We start from the raw sequence: 14,031 nt of genomic DNA on the forward strand, positions 1-14,031 counted from the left end.
CCAATTCCAAGACTTGGGACTTTGATGCCAGGGGATACTTTTGCCTCATAACTAAAAGGTCTCTTGAAATACCATTTTGTTTTCTGAAGTTATATTACCTGTAGAAGTCACTAAGCAGATCCTTTGATTTGAGACACTGAAAGCTAAAAATGAGTAAGAGAAGCAGCTACATTAAATATTCTCTTCCTTTTCTTTTCAGGTGAAGAGATACAACAACTGTGCCTTGAAATTATGGTGACTCAGGCACAGTCATCCCAGAATGCAACTGCACTCTTGGGATTATGGGTGATGCCACCACTGATTCACGGTCTGAGTGTATGTAGCAACTAAGGGTATTGGGCATCAGGAGGATATGTTTCCCTTTTTTTTGCGGAGGTTGGGGTGGGGGATTAACATTGATTTGGGTGCGTGTTCTCAAAGCCAAGAGTGGACAAATGAGATTTTGCAGAAATTGAGGGTTTGACATTGACAGTAGCTGGCCAGAAGAGTGGAAAATTGTGTGATTCAGAACTCTACCATAGCCATCACCATTCATGCTTTCAGCTACCATTTAATACAAAAAAGGGAAAATGATGATCAGAGATATTAATTTTTTTTTCTCAAGATCTTATAGCTAGAAAGGTGTAGAGCTATTTGAACCTGGGTTTATTTGTTTATATCATACCTATAATTGTTTCAGTAAGTATTAAGAGAATGGAAAATCTACATGTACTGTGTATATGATCTCTCCCTCTCACAGAAAAGATAGCAATTAAGGTGAGTCTTGAAGGCTTGGTAGGATTTGGTTAGGCATCAAGTTAGAGGCACCAGGGGATGTAGGTGGAAAGAGTAGATCATCTCTGCTATGGGGTTCAGTTTGAGCAAAGTGCTAAGGAAAAAGTGATCTACTCTGGTATTTGTGATAGAGAGAGGTGACCAGCACCTTCCATGATATAAGCTAAGGACAGTTAGAAAGAATGGGGCAAAATTATTTTAAAATGTGCAATTAATAAAGATGTATAAATTTGAGTATATTTCAAGCTAGGACCAAAAATACACATTTTATGATTCCTTAGAGGTTTACCAATTGATTGTACGTTAAATGATCTCATCTTCGTTATTCTATTCTAGGAGGCTTTAATTCTTTGAGCGTGCTGCAGAGCCCTCTTATTATTTCCTCAAAATTTTGGCTTCAGTCACTACTCTGCACTTCTTTCTTTTAAGCTTTCCTACATCTCCTAATTTTTTTTTTAATTGAAAGTCGATGTTACTGAGATCTATATCCTTTCTGTCAGCTATTATCATTACCTATCTGCTGCCACTTTATGAGCACTTGCTATTCACCCGCTACTTGTAAGTACTCAATGAGTACTTTCAGACATCAGATTTAATCTCTTTTCAACCCTGATAGGCTGATTATTTTTCACAGGTTTATTTAGCTATAATTTATATTCCATAAAATATAGCCATTTTAAGTGTAATTGGAGTTTTAGTACATTTATACATTTGTATCTATTACCAAGAATACTTGTATCACCCCAAAAAGTTTCATTGTGCCTACTTGTAGTCAATTCCTTGTCCTAATCTCAGACCCAGGCTACTACTGATCAGCTCTTTGCCTTTTTAAAAGAATTTTCATATAAATTTAAATTTCATATGAAATTTAGAAATTCTTTGGAATCACACACTATGAAGTCTTTTGTGTCTGGCTTATTTCACTTCTGAGCAATAGATTTTATTGTTCACATTTTATAGAATGGTAAACTGAAGAGAGACAGAAGAAGCAATACATGGAAGAGAGTGTGGATGACTCCAACGTCCATGTCTTAAACTCTGAACTATTAACTCCTTCCTTTCAAATCAGGAATAACTCTAGCAGCCTATTTTGTTGACCTCAGAAAAGTTTCTAGGTTTTAGTGATCTTTCCACTTCTCTTTTAGATCCATGCCAATTTTTTGCATTTGTGCTTGATTATGGACCTTTCACATTACCTTTGTTAATAAATTAAGTTTGTGAATTCTTTTTCTTAACTATATACGTTTTCATGTAGAAAATGATCTGAAATGGTATGTTCTTTAAAGTGAGCTTCAGATAGCTCATGCAACAACAAACATTGATCTTTGTTGAAATTTACTGATTTTTGTCAGATTTTACTTTTTTATACCACTTCTTTTAGATTTAGTATCACACTTACATTTCTAAAAAATTTCGAAGCCTATTCTCTTAAAATCTGTGACCCAGAGCTAGTACCAACTGTGCCCCTTCTTAGCTCTCATGAACTCTACGATGCCATGGTCAGTTTCACATGCTCAGCTGGTTCTTCTTTGGTCGGAAATGGTCTCAGCATGCCAGTTCCCCTTATTATTTCTCAGTGGTTCCTCAGAATAAGAAATTAATAATATCAGATATTCTGTTTAGTTGATTTCCAGCAGGTAAGACTTTCATCTTCAGCTTTTCTTGCCAGAAAATGTGACATTAAGATTGTATAGCAACGGTCATGTTTTAGAAGCTGCATTTTATTCCCTCACTGAAAAGTTCCAGTGTTTAAGCTGAGTGGTTTACAGATGGATTGACAGATACCATAAATACATATGAGTCACCATGGAGCCAAAATTACATGCACTGGTAGCCCATTAGATCATGAAGCTTTGGGAAAATGAGGAGCAAGGAAGTTACCTGAACCTTTCTCTCTCAGTCTACTCTCAAACACAGAGATGACCTAGAAGTTTTAGGTGTTGCAAACCCAGACTTGCCTGTTTATATCTGACCTCTTCTATTTTGCCTCCAGCTGAATATTAAGAAATACCTCCTGGTAACTGCACCTCTGTGGATCAAACATGTCTCTGACGAACAGATCCTGGGTTTTGTGGAAAACTTAATGGTAGCAGTTTTTCAAGCAGCTTCCCCACTTTCCAGTCCTGAGTTATGCCCTAGTGCCTTGCAAGGTCTGAGCCAGGCCATGAAACTGCCCAGCCCTGCCTACCACCTCTGGAGCCTGCTCTGTGAAGCTACTGGGAAAATTTTTGACCTCCTGCCAAATAAGATTCGGGTAAGGAACAAAAATATTTACATTCCTGACAATTTATGTTTGGGATTTTTTAAAGCCTTTTTGGCAAAGCAGGGAGGTGTATGTTTTAGGAATGTGGTGGGAAGGCTAGCAAGAAATAACCACATTCTTTACTAAGAATGTGTTTGCTTCCAAGATCTAAATTGAGGTTGAATATTTAGAACTAAAGTCTTAAGCAAGCTCAGAAGTGGGTTAACCAGTGTGGCACCAGGAAGTTTGCTTTTAAGCCTTTTACCAAATGCCAGTAGGAGATGAGCAAGCTCAGAAACCCGTATACTTTACACCCAGAGAATTCTTGGGCCTGTCATCCAGTACACCAGTCATATCAAGTGACTTAACACTAGCTTTTCCCCTCCCCCAACAGACTCTGAATTATAGTTTTACAAAGAAGTTAAAAGATCATTTCGAATGATGATTCTGAAAAGAAGAAAAGAAAGTACAGCCAAACAAATATCCAAAATAACAGGAAAGATGTTTTTTAAATGATAAAAATTGGCCACACATTTTGGTTTGGTTAAAATTAAAATCACTCCAGTTGCTGTTCATGGAGATAAACAAATCTACTAATCTGCCAGAAAATTAAGAACATTAAGAAATACTTATATTGTATTTTGACATGCTTGGGTTTTTTTTTTTTTTTTTTTTTTTTTTACCAGAGAAATGATCTAGAGCTGTATATCAGTATAGCACAGTGCCTCTCGGAAATGACTGATGATGAAGCCAATCGGATTGTTCAGATTACTGAGGTAATAACATATCTATATATTTTTTTGTTATTGAGGTAGGAATTACAATGGAAGAGGTGGTTACAGTATCCTTTTGGCCGAGGCTAGTTTTGCTTCCTGATACTGGTTAATTTCAGGAACCTATCTCTGTTGCACACAGGTGTCTTGTGTCTAACCTTGTAGTTTGGCTGGTTCTTAACAAATGTTGTAGGGATGGATAGGTAGAAGAAAAACATTTTAGTGCCACCTCTGGGCAAAAATAACAGGACAGTGTCTTTAAAACAAAATCCACAAGAATGGGAATATTCTGACCAAAGAACTTTCTGGTACATGGAAGGCATAAGTAAATAGTTCTGTTCTCACCTTTATTTTTCTTCATCTGATACTTATCTTTTTGGAATGAAGAAAGGTGTCTGATTAAAATACAAGCACTATTAGCCCTGACACAAGATAATTAACAAGTACCCTTCACACCCACACCCAGTCAATGATGAATAAGCAAAAAGTAGCATTCCAGTAAGGTTGCCAGATTTAAAAAATATAATATGTCTTGTTAAATTTGAATTGCAGATAAACAATAATTTCTTAGTATAATGATATCCCAATGGAAATGCTTATTCAGATGGCAATCCTGCATACCAAGTAATACCAAAATGCTAGAACTGTGAGCTCTCATATAGCTGGTGGACATCTTATTTATTCCACTTTATGGAAGGTTCGCCTGTTCTGTCAAATCATTGAGTTTCTACATCACATAGCAATGATTCTCAAAATGTGGAGCCTGGGCCAGCAGCATCAGTATCACCTGGGGACTGATTAGAAATGCAAATTCTCAACTCCCACCCCCAGACCTATTCAGTCAGAAACTCTGGAGGTGGGGCCCAGAACCTGTGTTTTAACAGCTCTTCCAGGTGATTGTGCATCTTAAGGTTTGAGAACCACTGTTAGAGTATTTGGAATATCAGCATTTTGAAGATGAGTTTGTTGTAAGCAGTATAAGGAAACGCTTAAGAGATTTGATTCAGGAGCCTCAGTGCCAGGGTTTGACATCCATCTCTCTAATTTACTAGCAATGTGACCTTGATTACATTTTATAACCTTTCCTTGCCTCAGTTTTCTCATCTATAAAAAAGAGATAATAGCATGTACCTCCTAAGATTAATTTGAGAGTTAAATGACTGAATCCAAATTAAGTTCTTGGAAAAGTACCTGACCCAAGGCAAGTACTCAGTAATTATTATCATAATTATTATTTTCATGTATTTTATTATATCCTATTCTTACATTATTGTAATATAGTCAGAAGTAATGCGCGTAATTCATGTTTCTCAGAGCTAAAGGTTGCTCTGTTTATTTGCTTAGTCTTACAACACCAACTTAATAGAACATACTAAATAGCGTTCTGATGTCTCTGAAAGAGTTCCACTGAGGTCAGTGTTTTCATTTCTGGAAAGAACAGAGGTAAGAATAAGGTAGTGGTGAAGAGCTCAGACTCCCTGGGTTCTGTTTCTTTTCTGACATCTACAGCTGTGACCTTAAGCAAGTTAGCTAACCTCATCTGCAGCAGAGGGATGAAAATAGTATTTTACTCCATATGGTTGGCGTGAGAATAAAGTAAATACAGTGGTTCTCAAACTTTTTGGTCTCAGGACCACTTTAGTGTCTTAAAAATTATTGAGGCCTTCAAAGAGCTTTTATTTATATGGGTCATATCTGTCAATGTTTACCACGTTAGAAAATAAAACTAGGAAAATATTTACTTAAAAATAATAATAAATTCATTACATCTTAACATAAAAAAGAAAACATATATTTTTTAGAAAAATCAAATCAGTGAGAAAAGTGGCATCGTTTCACATTTTTGCAAATCTCTAACATCTGACTTAATAGAAGACAGCTGGATGTGCATAGCTGCTCCTTCGGTCTGTTGTGATATTGTTTTGATGAAGTATGTGAAGAAAATCCAGCCTCATACAGATATGTAGGTAGAGCGTGTAATGTAGAAAAGGATGTGTATGCTAATAGACTTTTCCGATAATTGTGGATATCTTTCTTTAATATGTACCAGTTTCTTGTACGTTAGTGGCAGTGTGGAATCTGAAACCATATCAGTGACCTTCACATACTCTGTTACATTAAAATCCATTGGCCTATCTTGTACTCTGGGTCTTTTACTAATGAATGATTTTATAATATACATTGGACATTTGGAAAATTTTGAATCGCTACATTTTAAAATCTTCCAAATGTTGACATATTTCATTATATAATATCAAAACATCATATTTGTTGATATCACCAGCAATCTCATGAGAAGTCCTTTATTTATTGGGAAGCTGCCAAACTCATAGTAGCAGATATAAATTTTCCAAAAAATCTAATTTTTGCTTGAAAATTCATATTTTATTATTGGCAGCAAATGCTGTCAAATGTTTTCCTTGAAGTGACAGTCTCACTTTTTTAGTCTTCGATTTTAAGAAACTAATCTGTCAGATACTCAATTTAAACAACCATAGTTTGTCTATTAATCATTCAACTAAATGGCGTTCCATGAAAAGAGTGGCTGTTTCAGCTCACAGTTCAGTCTCACAGCATTTTTTCTTTTGGGACAACCATCATACTTGGATACACAGCAGAAGTCCCTTATGCACACTTCCCATTTTGTCACACAAAATATTAAAAAGATATATACTCAAGGGCAAAGTTTTAATGGAACTAATAATTTTGATTGTTCACAAGGGTATTTTAAGTAAAACTAGCTTTTTAAAAAATGGCAAGTGGCACTGAAAAATACAACGAATGTCACTAGAGTTTGACCTTACAGACCTTCTAAAAGGGTCTTGGGGTCCCCCAGAGGTCTGCGTACCTTATTTTGTGAACTGCAAAATTAATATACATGTTAAATGTTTAGAATGGTGCCTGGCACAATGTAAGTACTGTATTTGTTAGTTATCATTGTCATTATTTGTATATCTTTATTAAATATCATTGCCAATGAATCCCCTGAAGTCATTTACGATTTTTATGAAGAGACAGGAGATGACATTACAACCCTCTAGCTGCATGTACATTTTAATGGAACACACAGGCAGATGGGTCACACACTGTAGGAAATAAACAGTTTTAGCATTTGGAATAATAATCAACCTCAGACTTACCCTCTCTGTTTCGCCCTTGCCCTAGAGTTCTGTAATGACTTCAGTTAATTTAATAGTAACTGAACAATTTGCTTTTTTGCAGAACAGCATAGAAAAGGCCACCTTTGTTAGACTGTACTTGGTTTCTCAAGGACGGTTCCCCTTGGTGGGCTTGACTGATGTGCTCCGCGTTGCTATGCAGCACCAAGAAAAAGCCACGCTGGCCTGGATGATACTGCACAGCTTATACCAGGCACGGGTGGTGAGCCATGCCAACACAGGTGAGGCCGGCCGGGGGCCAACATCAGGCACAAAAAGATCTGCCTACCATCCCTTTTAAGTCATAATTGTTTCCACAACTTAAAAACTGGTTTGGTGCTTCTTGACACAGCTGAGGCCTTGTTACCCCAAATGAGGAGCACCATAGATGACCATAAGCAGTCACGGCCCACAACACTTGCTCTTGGAGAGGGGAGCGAATTCTTTCGAGGATTTTTGTATTGTATTTGGCTCTCGAGGATACAAACACGATTATTAGGTAGATTCTGCTGCATTTTTCAGTTTCTCAAGTAGACAAGATGTCCATTGATTCTGCCTGCTGTTTCTGTGAAAACGCCTTTTGGATAGTCAGTTAACAAACAAAAAAGAAAACAGCAACAGTAAAATTAGTTATTCTATAGAAGAACTTTTCAGGAGAAGAATAAAATCTGGATGACCGAACTACACCCTCAAGCCAGAAATTCCAGGCATGAAGCTGTGCTAATGAATCTTATGTGCTGCTTTTAGACCATTTTAGACATTTATGTTTTAATAATCATCTGAAAGAGGTGTACCTTCATTTCTCCTTTCAAGCCTTCAGTCATATGCTTAGAATTTCTTGAGTTTACCTGCAGGTTCTGAATGGCACCAGGCTTAAAAAGATTGAATGTGTCTTGTGATCCTAGGCAAATTACTTGTTTCTGAGCCCCATTTTCTCCATCTCTTATATTTTTGAAGTTTTGAGAGAAAACTGACAAACATAACTATAATCCTCTTTTCAAGACCGTATAGGATATTTTGATTCCTCCTCCTCTTTGCCAACTGAGATTGTTGTCTCATATCTGCATTAGTGTTTGTCCCATGAAAAATGAACCCGTGATGAAAAAACAGGATTTTCTTAAGCTCTAAATCGAAAATGTATCAGGAAAATAAATCCAGTAGGTGTTCCCAATTAGGCATGAAGATATATGAAGCAAATTGAACTAAATTTGATATTGGCTTTGACTCTAAGTAACTGGCCTTCAAATTTAGTTCCCATTTTCCTCTCATTCACCAAATTTGGAGAACCTTTCCAAATAGTTTTAACTATAATGGGAATTCTCATTTAAAAAAAGAAAAAAGAAAAAGAAAAAGCAGTATTTATGTTGGTATTTATTCTCCAGTTACCATATAATAGCTGGTTTTTATTTTTTTTATGTCTTTGAGATAGGTTTTTCTTATAATTATGGCATAAAGTGGGAGGGAACATTTAAACAAAGGACTATAAAAACAACTAATCCAAGATTCAACATTACTGGCGAGTTGGCATGCCAGATTTATCTTAGTGTGTTTAATGTTGAGAGAGAAACTCCATTAAATGTATTTTATTTACTAGTGGGTGGGTAGATTTGAAGAATAAATTAGTTTTTGAAAATAAAGATTAAAATATGGTTATCTGATGTGAATAATGTCAAAGAACCTTCATGGGCAATCACAAGTCTTAAGTATTGTGAGGACTTGAAATTATTTCATGAAATCCTCACCAGGTGTGCTTAAGTTATGATGCCTGTTACTGCTCTTTTACGTTTCAAAGGAAAAACTGTTGTCTAGTAGGAAAATGTCCTTTTTGTTACAGGTGTGTTGAAGAGAATGGAATGGCTCTTGGAACTGATGGGTTATATCAGAAATATTGCTTACCAGTCAACATCTATTCAGAATGTGGTTCTTGATGAGGTACAATCTAGAGGAGTAATTTATAGCTTTCTTAAAATGCAGAACTTATATTTCCTCTCCTCAAAGAGGACTATGTTGCTGCCTATAGCTTTCTTTCCTTTTTTTTTTTTTTTTTTTTTTTTTTGAGGAGGGGGAGGGGACAGCAGTAGTGACAACTCTGATGTCACAAGGAAACATGTTCTTACCAGGCTATTGAAGATACCCAGAGCTGATCTTTGAAAACTATTTTCAACAGAGTATTTTCCTTGACAGGCAGCACACAAAGGACACTAGCTAGAGGGGGAACCTTATGTATTTGGGCTTGATCCCACAAAGGAGGTTGAGTACAGGGCTGTGGCCTCCACACTGGCCCAGAGTAAGGCCTCACATGCCTGGTTCGAAAAGATTCCTAGACTGTATGCAAGTAATCTGTGTATGCACCAATATATGCACACTTACAAGCATGTGTGCATACATTAGAGTTTTCAGCATACCTTCAAAATGACCTGTGACCCCAAATATGGTATTGGGTGAGTTAAAAAAGAAAAAGATTAGTAAATAAAATGATGACAGCACTTTCTCACTCTCCTTATTTTCTTGACTTAGCTGCCCACTTTGTACTTTTTAGGGGTAGAATTTTTTTCTCTAGGCATGTTTGACATGTTTTCTGTGTGAGTAAGATGTGCACAATATGGAATGTTCTTTAAAATTCTTCCCTGCCTTTCTGAAGGGTTGTGCGTGTTCTTGGAATTTTAGTGCGATTAGGAATTTTAAGAAATCAGGGAGTACTGTGTAAGGTTTTTTTGAATTAGCATAATCGGCTCTTTTTTTTTTTTTTTTGATATCCTAAGTTTTTATTAGCCTTTTCTGTTACAAAAACCTTTGAAAACCTAGAACATACAAATAAGCAGAAAGAAGTGTAATTTAAATCACTATAATCCAACAATTCAAAGGTAGCCCATTACTACCATTTCTACAATTGTCTAGCTTAGTCTAAAATCTTAAATGGGTAGATTCTAGATAAATTTGTTAAAATCCATGAAGAGAGTCATTTGTTATTGTTCGGTAGACTCAGACTATAAATATTTTGTTAAATCAGTTTTAGCCAAATAATAGTAAATCTAAATATCCCTCTCCATATCATTCAATTTTTTAATCTCTGTGAAATCACCAAAACAGAGGAGTATTTGGATCTCAGTATGATAAGGAATTAAATTGTTTCTCTTTAAATGTTAGAGCAATAATAATTGAAACTGTTGGCCCTCTGTCTTCTCAGAAGAGGATCCCTAAAGCCTACCAAAGCCCTAAAGTCTCTTTTTATTAAGTGTGGAGACAGAGTTTGTTCTTTAGTCCAGTTCCTCTTCTAGGTTAGTCTGGGGTGGGGGGGTGGGCCAGAGAAGGGGTTGAGAGAAGGGGAAGATAACATTGCATCATGATGGGGGTTGTGTATGTGGAGAATATGTTACTTTGAATTGTTAAAACATGTGACCTAGGCTTGTTTCTATTTCCGTTGCAGGCTTTGGACTTCTTGTTGCTGATATTTGCAACTGCAGTGGTTGCATGGGCAGACCATGATGCCCCTCTCCTCCTCGGCCTCAGTGCCAGTTGGTTGCCATGGCATCAGGAAACCGGCCCAGCTGGGCCAGCATCAAGCTTCCTTGGCAGGAGTCCAATGCACAGGGTCACTCTACAGGAGGCTCTCACTCTCCTTCCCAGTAGCATGCTTCTCCTGCTGCAGAAAGAGCCATGGAAGGAACAGGCCCAGAAGGTGGGGTTGTCAGCCACCTGCTTATCAGCGCAGGTGGCCATTGTCTCCACAGCAATTTCTGCTGTAGAGTTGAAGTGGGAGTTAAGTGAAACTTGGATTGCACCACAGGCTTTCATACTCTGCCCCAAATCTCAAACAGATGCAGAGCCTTAGAGACTGAGGCTAGCCCGGCCTCGGGCTAATTAAAACAACAATGACAACAGCAGGGATTTGCTTACAGTTGGGGGTGAGGTGTAAATAAAAGTTTATACTTGCATTCATTTATTGAAGGCACATGTGTTCTTGATCCTGGAGATGAAATGATGAATAAACTTCTGAGAGCTTAGAATCTCAGAGTGAGGACAGAGAGCGAGGCGAGTTCAAGATTGCAAGATGGTGTGATAAAGGAGGATACAGTGGTGATGAGGAAATGGGGCTACTTAACAATTCCTCGGGATAGGTTAGGGAAATCTTTTCAGGGGAAATATGAGTCCAGAGCGTGCATTTTGTTATATCATATTTAGGGTTCCCATAGCTCATTTCATCCTACAGCCATGTTCCAGATGCCCATTGTGCTCCTGGCTTGTGCTAAATAAATGGGTAAATTTGTAAAGGTCTAATGTCACCTTCCTTGCCCTCAGGAAAATCCAATCTAGGAAGCACCTTTTGGTTTTTAGATATTAACATTCCTAGGCTATTAGCTGTCATTCAGAGCATATGAAAATATTGCGCTTCCTGTAATTCTCATTACACAGCTCTGACTTGTCTTTATTTTAATATAGTTGTTTGAAAGATTCCTTTTTGAATCCCATTTAATCACAATTGGATTTCTCTGAGGTTGAAAGCTTAAAACTCACTTTATGTGGCTTATTCTTAAGACTGGAACACTAATCTTTAAAAATATTTCTGAACTGTGGACCCACAGTTTAGCTATGCACAGCTCCACCCAGCATCTCAAAATACCTTTGTTTCCTTAAACCTGCTAAACATTATTAGTATTGCCCCAAATGTTGTGTTTTCTGTTTCATTTTAAATCAGAATAAATTTAAATGTGGTATCCCCTCATGTTATTTCTGGACTGGGATACCATGTTCACTTGGTATCACTCTACCATGTAGAGTGTAGACATCCTGCATCTATTGTGTATTTCTAGTGCTTGGTTTATGTACTTTACCAGTAGGATATTATAAAACAAAATTGAGAAAAAGGAAATAAAGAAAAACTCTTTTAATTACAGCAGAATATTAAGAATATTCTTTTTCTATTTTACTCTTTCTTTAACCCAGTTTCAATGTCCAGAGTTAAAATTAGTCAAGATGGGCAACATTCAGGCATTAATGGAATTACCCTATATCTGATTCAAAAACAATTTTGGCTGCATCCTAGATCAGACTCATGAGTACAATGGGTTTCAACCTCATTTTCAGGGTTTATTTGCAGTTAACTCAGTTAGCTCTACCTAGTAAAGTATTTCATGTTTTTTTTCCTTGCATTTTAACTTTCATAAACTGTTCTTATCTACAGAAACATAATTTATTTTAGAAACGGGCTTATATCTGATGCGCCTCTCTATGTACTGCTCAGCCTAGGAGCATAGGCCTGGATGTACACAGGCCCAGGTGGCAGGTAGCATGATGCAAAGAGTTTGAGGCTTTGAAGCCTGTGTACTTGGGTTCAATCTTGACTCTGTTATTCATTGGAGATAGAATTGGGCAAGATTCTTGACCTACCTAGGCCTCTTAGAGTAATGAGAATGTTCACGATACACAGGACGCCCGCAGGGCCTATGCCTATAGCGGGACTCAAGGTATTTAGCAAGGGAAGGTGGTTTAAGTTTGCTGAGCCATTTGACTGAATGGAAGCTGTGTCTGTCTGTAACATCTCTTGTGCCTGATCCCTTTCCCATCTCCACTCCCCTAGCCCAAGCATGTATTTCCTAGGTACTGTTACATTGATATACACATATGCAGGCCCAAAGTTCTGATATCTTACTGATACTGGGGTTGTCTTCACTGATACTGTTCTTTATTTGCATCCTAGTTCATTGACTGGCTGCTCAACCTCATGGAAAGTCCTAAAGAAGCCCTCTCTGCAAAATCCAGGGATCTTTTAAAAGGTATTACTCCATGCTTTCTGCCCCATAGAGGTAAAAACCTTCCACTCTTGTCTGTGCTGCAGAACAGCACCCTAGTGTATGCTGGGTACTGAAAGGACGCATCTTGGTTCAGCATAGAGAAATAACCTGGAGCTGTCACTATTGTAGCATTTCGAATTAGAAAGTAGATTTAAAGAGTTGTTCCAGTTCCTTTAAATTTAATTTTGATTTAACTAGTTTTAAAATGTTTTGTTATAATTGTAAAATATGACTTTAATTAAAATTTAGGAAATTCCTTTAAAAAAAAGAATACAGAGTCCCATTGGCCAGTGACAACTTTGATATTTTTCCTGAGAAGTTTTTGCCCACTCTGTGTATGGGTGTTGTTTGCCATATTTATAATCATAAATAATTGAAAAAAATATAGATACTTTGAGTACTCTTTTTTTAATGTCAAAATCATTTTTAAAGCATTTAAAGCTGTTCCTACATTGGCTTCATAATAGTATTTTTAATGGCTAGTGTGTTGCCAAGGGAGTCCGATATTTCCCATGCTTTCAAGCATTTAGGTGGTTTTTGTTTTTTATAATATCCCTGTATTGATTTGTTAAACTATGACTGTAGGATCCACAAACAGAGGAGGTCTGTGATTTATGTAGATTTATGTAGATTTTTTTACTCAAATCTGAAAAGTCATTTAGGCTTTGGCTCTGTGGCCCGGGACAACTTGTACTATCATCTCTGTCTTGGGACTGTCGGGGTTTTGATCCTACCAGTGGCTGCTGTGGACGCCCCTGACATGCTCTCAGATGCTGCCCTGAAAATTCTCATCTTGGGAAAGTTATCTGTTGACCGACTCTTGTGATAATCTATCGGGCCTGTCTCTAGCCTGGAGTCATAGTCTGACCATACTTTAAGTATGGTAAAACATATTACTTGCCAAGCATGCAATAATTCCCTAATGTGTTCCGGTCCTTCTCCTCACCCCCATGTATGTGAAGGGCATGTATGTGAAGGGGATTCTGATCAACCACAGAACTTCACTGAGAATAAGAGCTAGGGTCTAACATATTTCCACTGATCTCTCTCTCTCAAGACCTGCTGCTAGGATTTCCTCCATTTGCGTTGGGTGTTTGGACTCATTTTTAACAGCCATGGGTCCATAGTACCACTGGTTGCTCCAAACACATACTGTCTTAGGTCATGAAGATAAACAAGTGATTTCAATGAGGAAAATAGTTATTGGAGTCAAAGAGGTACATGTTCACTTGATTATATATACAAACAAGAATTGTGTAACTCTGACTTTCCTACATTCCTTCACACTTATA

The 14,031-nt window shown here is 37.3% G+C and overlaps 1 protein-coding gene across 4 annotated transcripts in view; it reads left to right on the plus strand.

Moving 5' to 3' along the window:
* The window catches only part of FOCAD (focadhesin), a 247,973-nt gene that overhangs the window by 231,112 nt on the left and 2,830 nt on the right, over positions 1–14,031 (plus strand). For all 4 annotated transcript variants that reach the window (XM_036217571.1, XM_016160422.2, XM_036217572.1 and 1 more), the window contains 7 exons: positions 200–315; positions 2,768–3,028; positions 3,703–3,792; positions 7,012–7,189; positions 8,782–8,879; positions 10,375–10,626; positions 12,646–12,721. In XM_036217571.1, coding sequence (XP_036073464.1) covers positions 200–315; positions 2,768–3,028; positions 3,703–3,792; positions 7,012–7,189; positions 8,782–8,879; positions 10,375–10,626; positions 12,646–12,721 — 1,071 coding nt within the window. The remainder of the gene's footprint in view (positions 1–199; positions 316–2,767; positions 3,029–3,702; positions 3,793–7,011; positions 7,190–8,781; positions 8,880–10,374; positions 10,627–12,645; positions 12,722–14,031) is intronic.

Source organism: Rousettus aegyptiacus, unplaced genomic scaffold (genome assembly GCF_014176215.1).
Source record: "Rousettus aegyptiacus isolate mRouAeg1 unplaced genomic scaffold, mRouAeg1.p scaffold_m13_p_3, whole genome shotgun sequence".
NCBI lineage: Eukaryota > Metazoa > Chordata > Mammalia > Chiroptera > Pteropodidae > Rousettus > Rousettus aegyptiacus.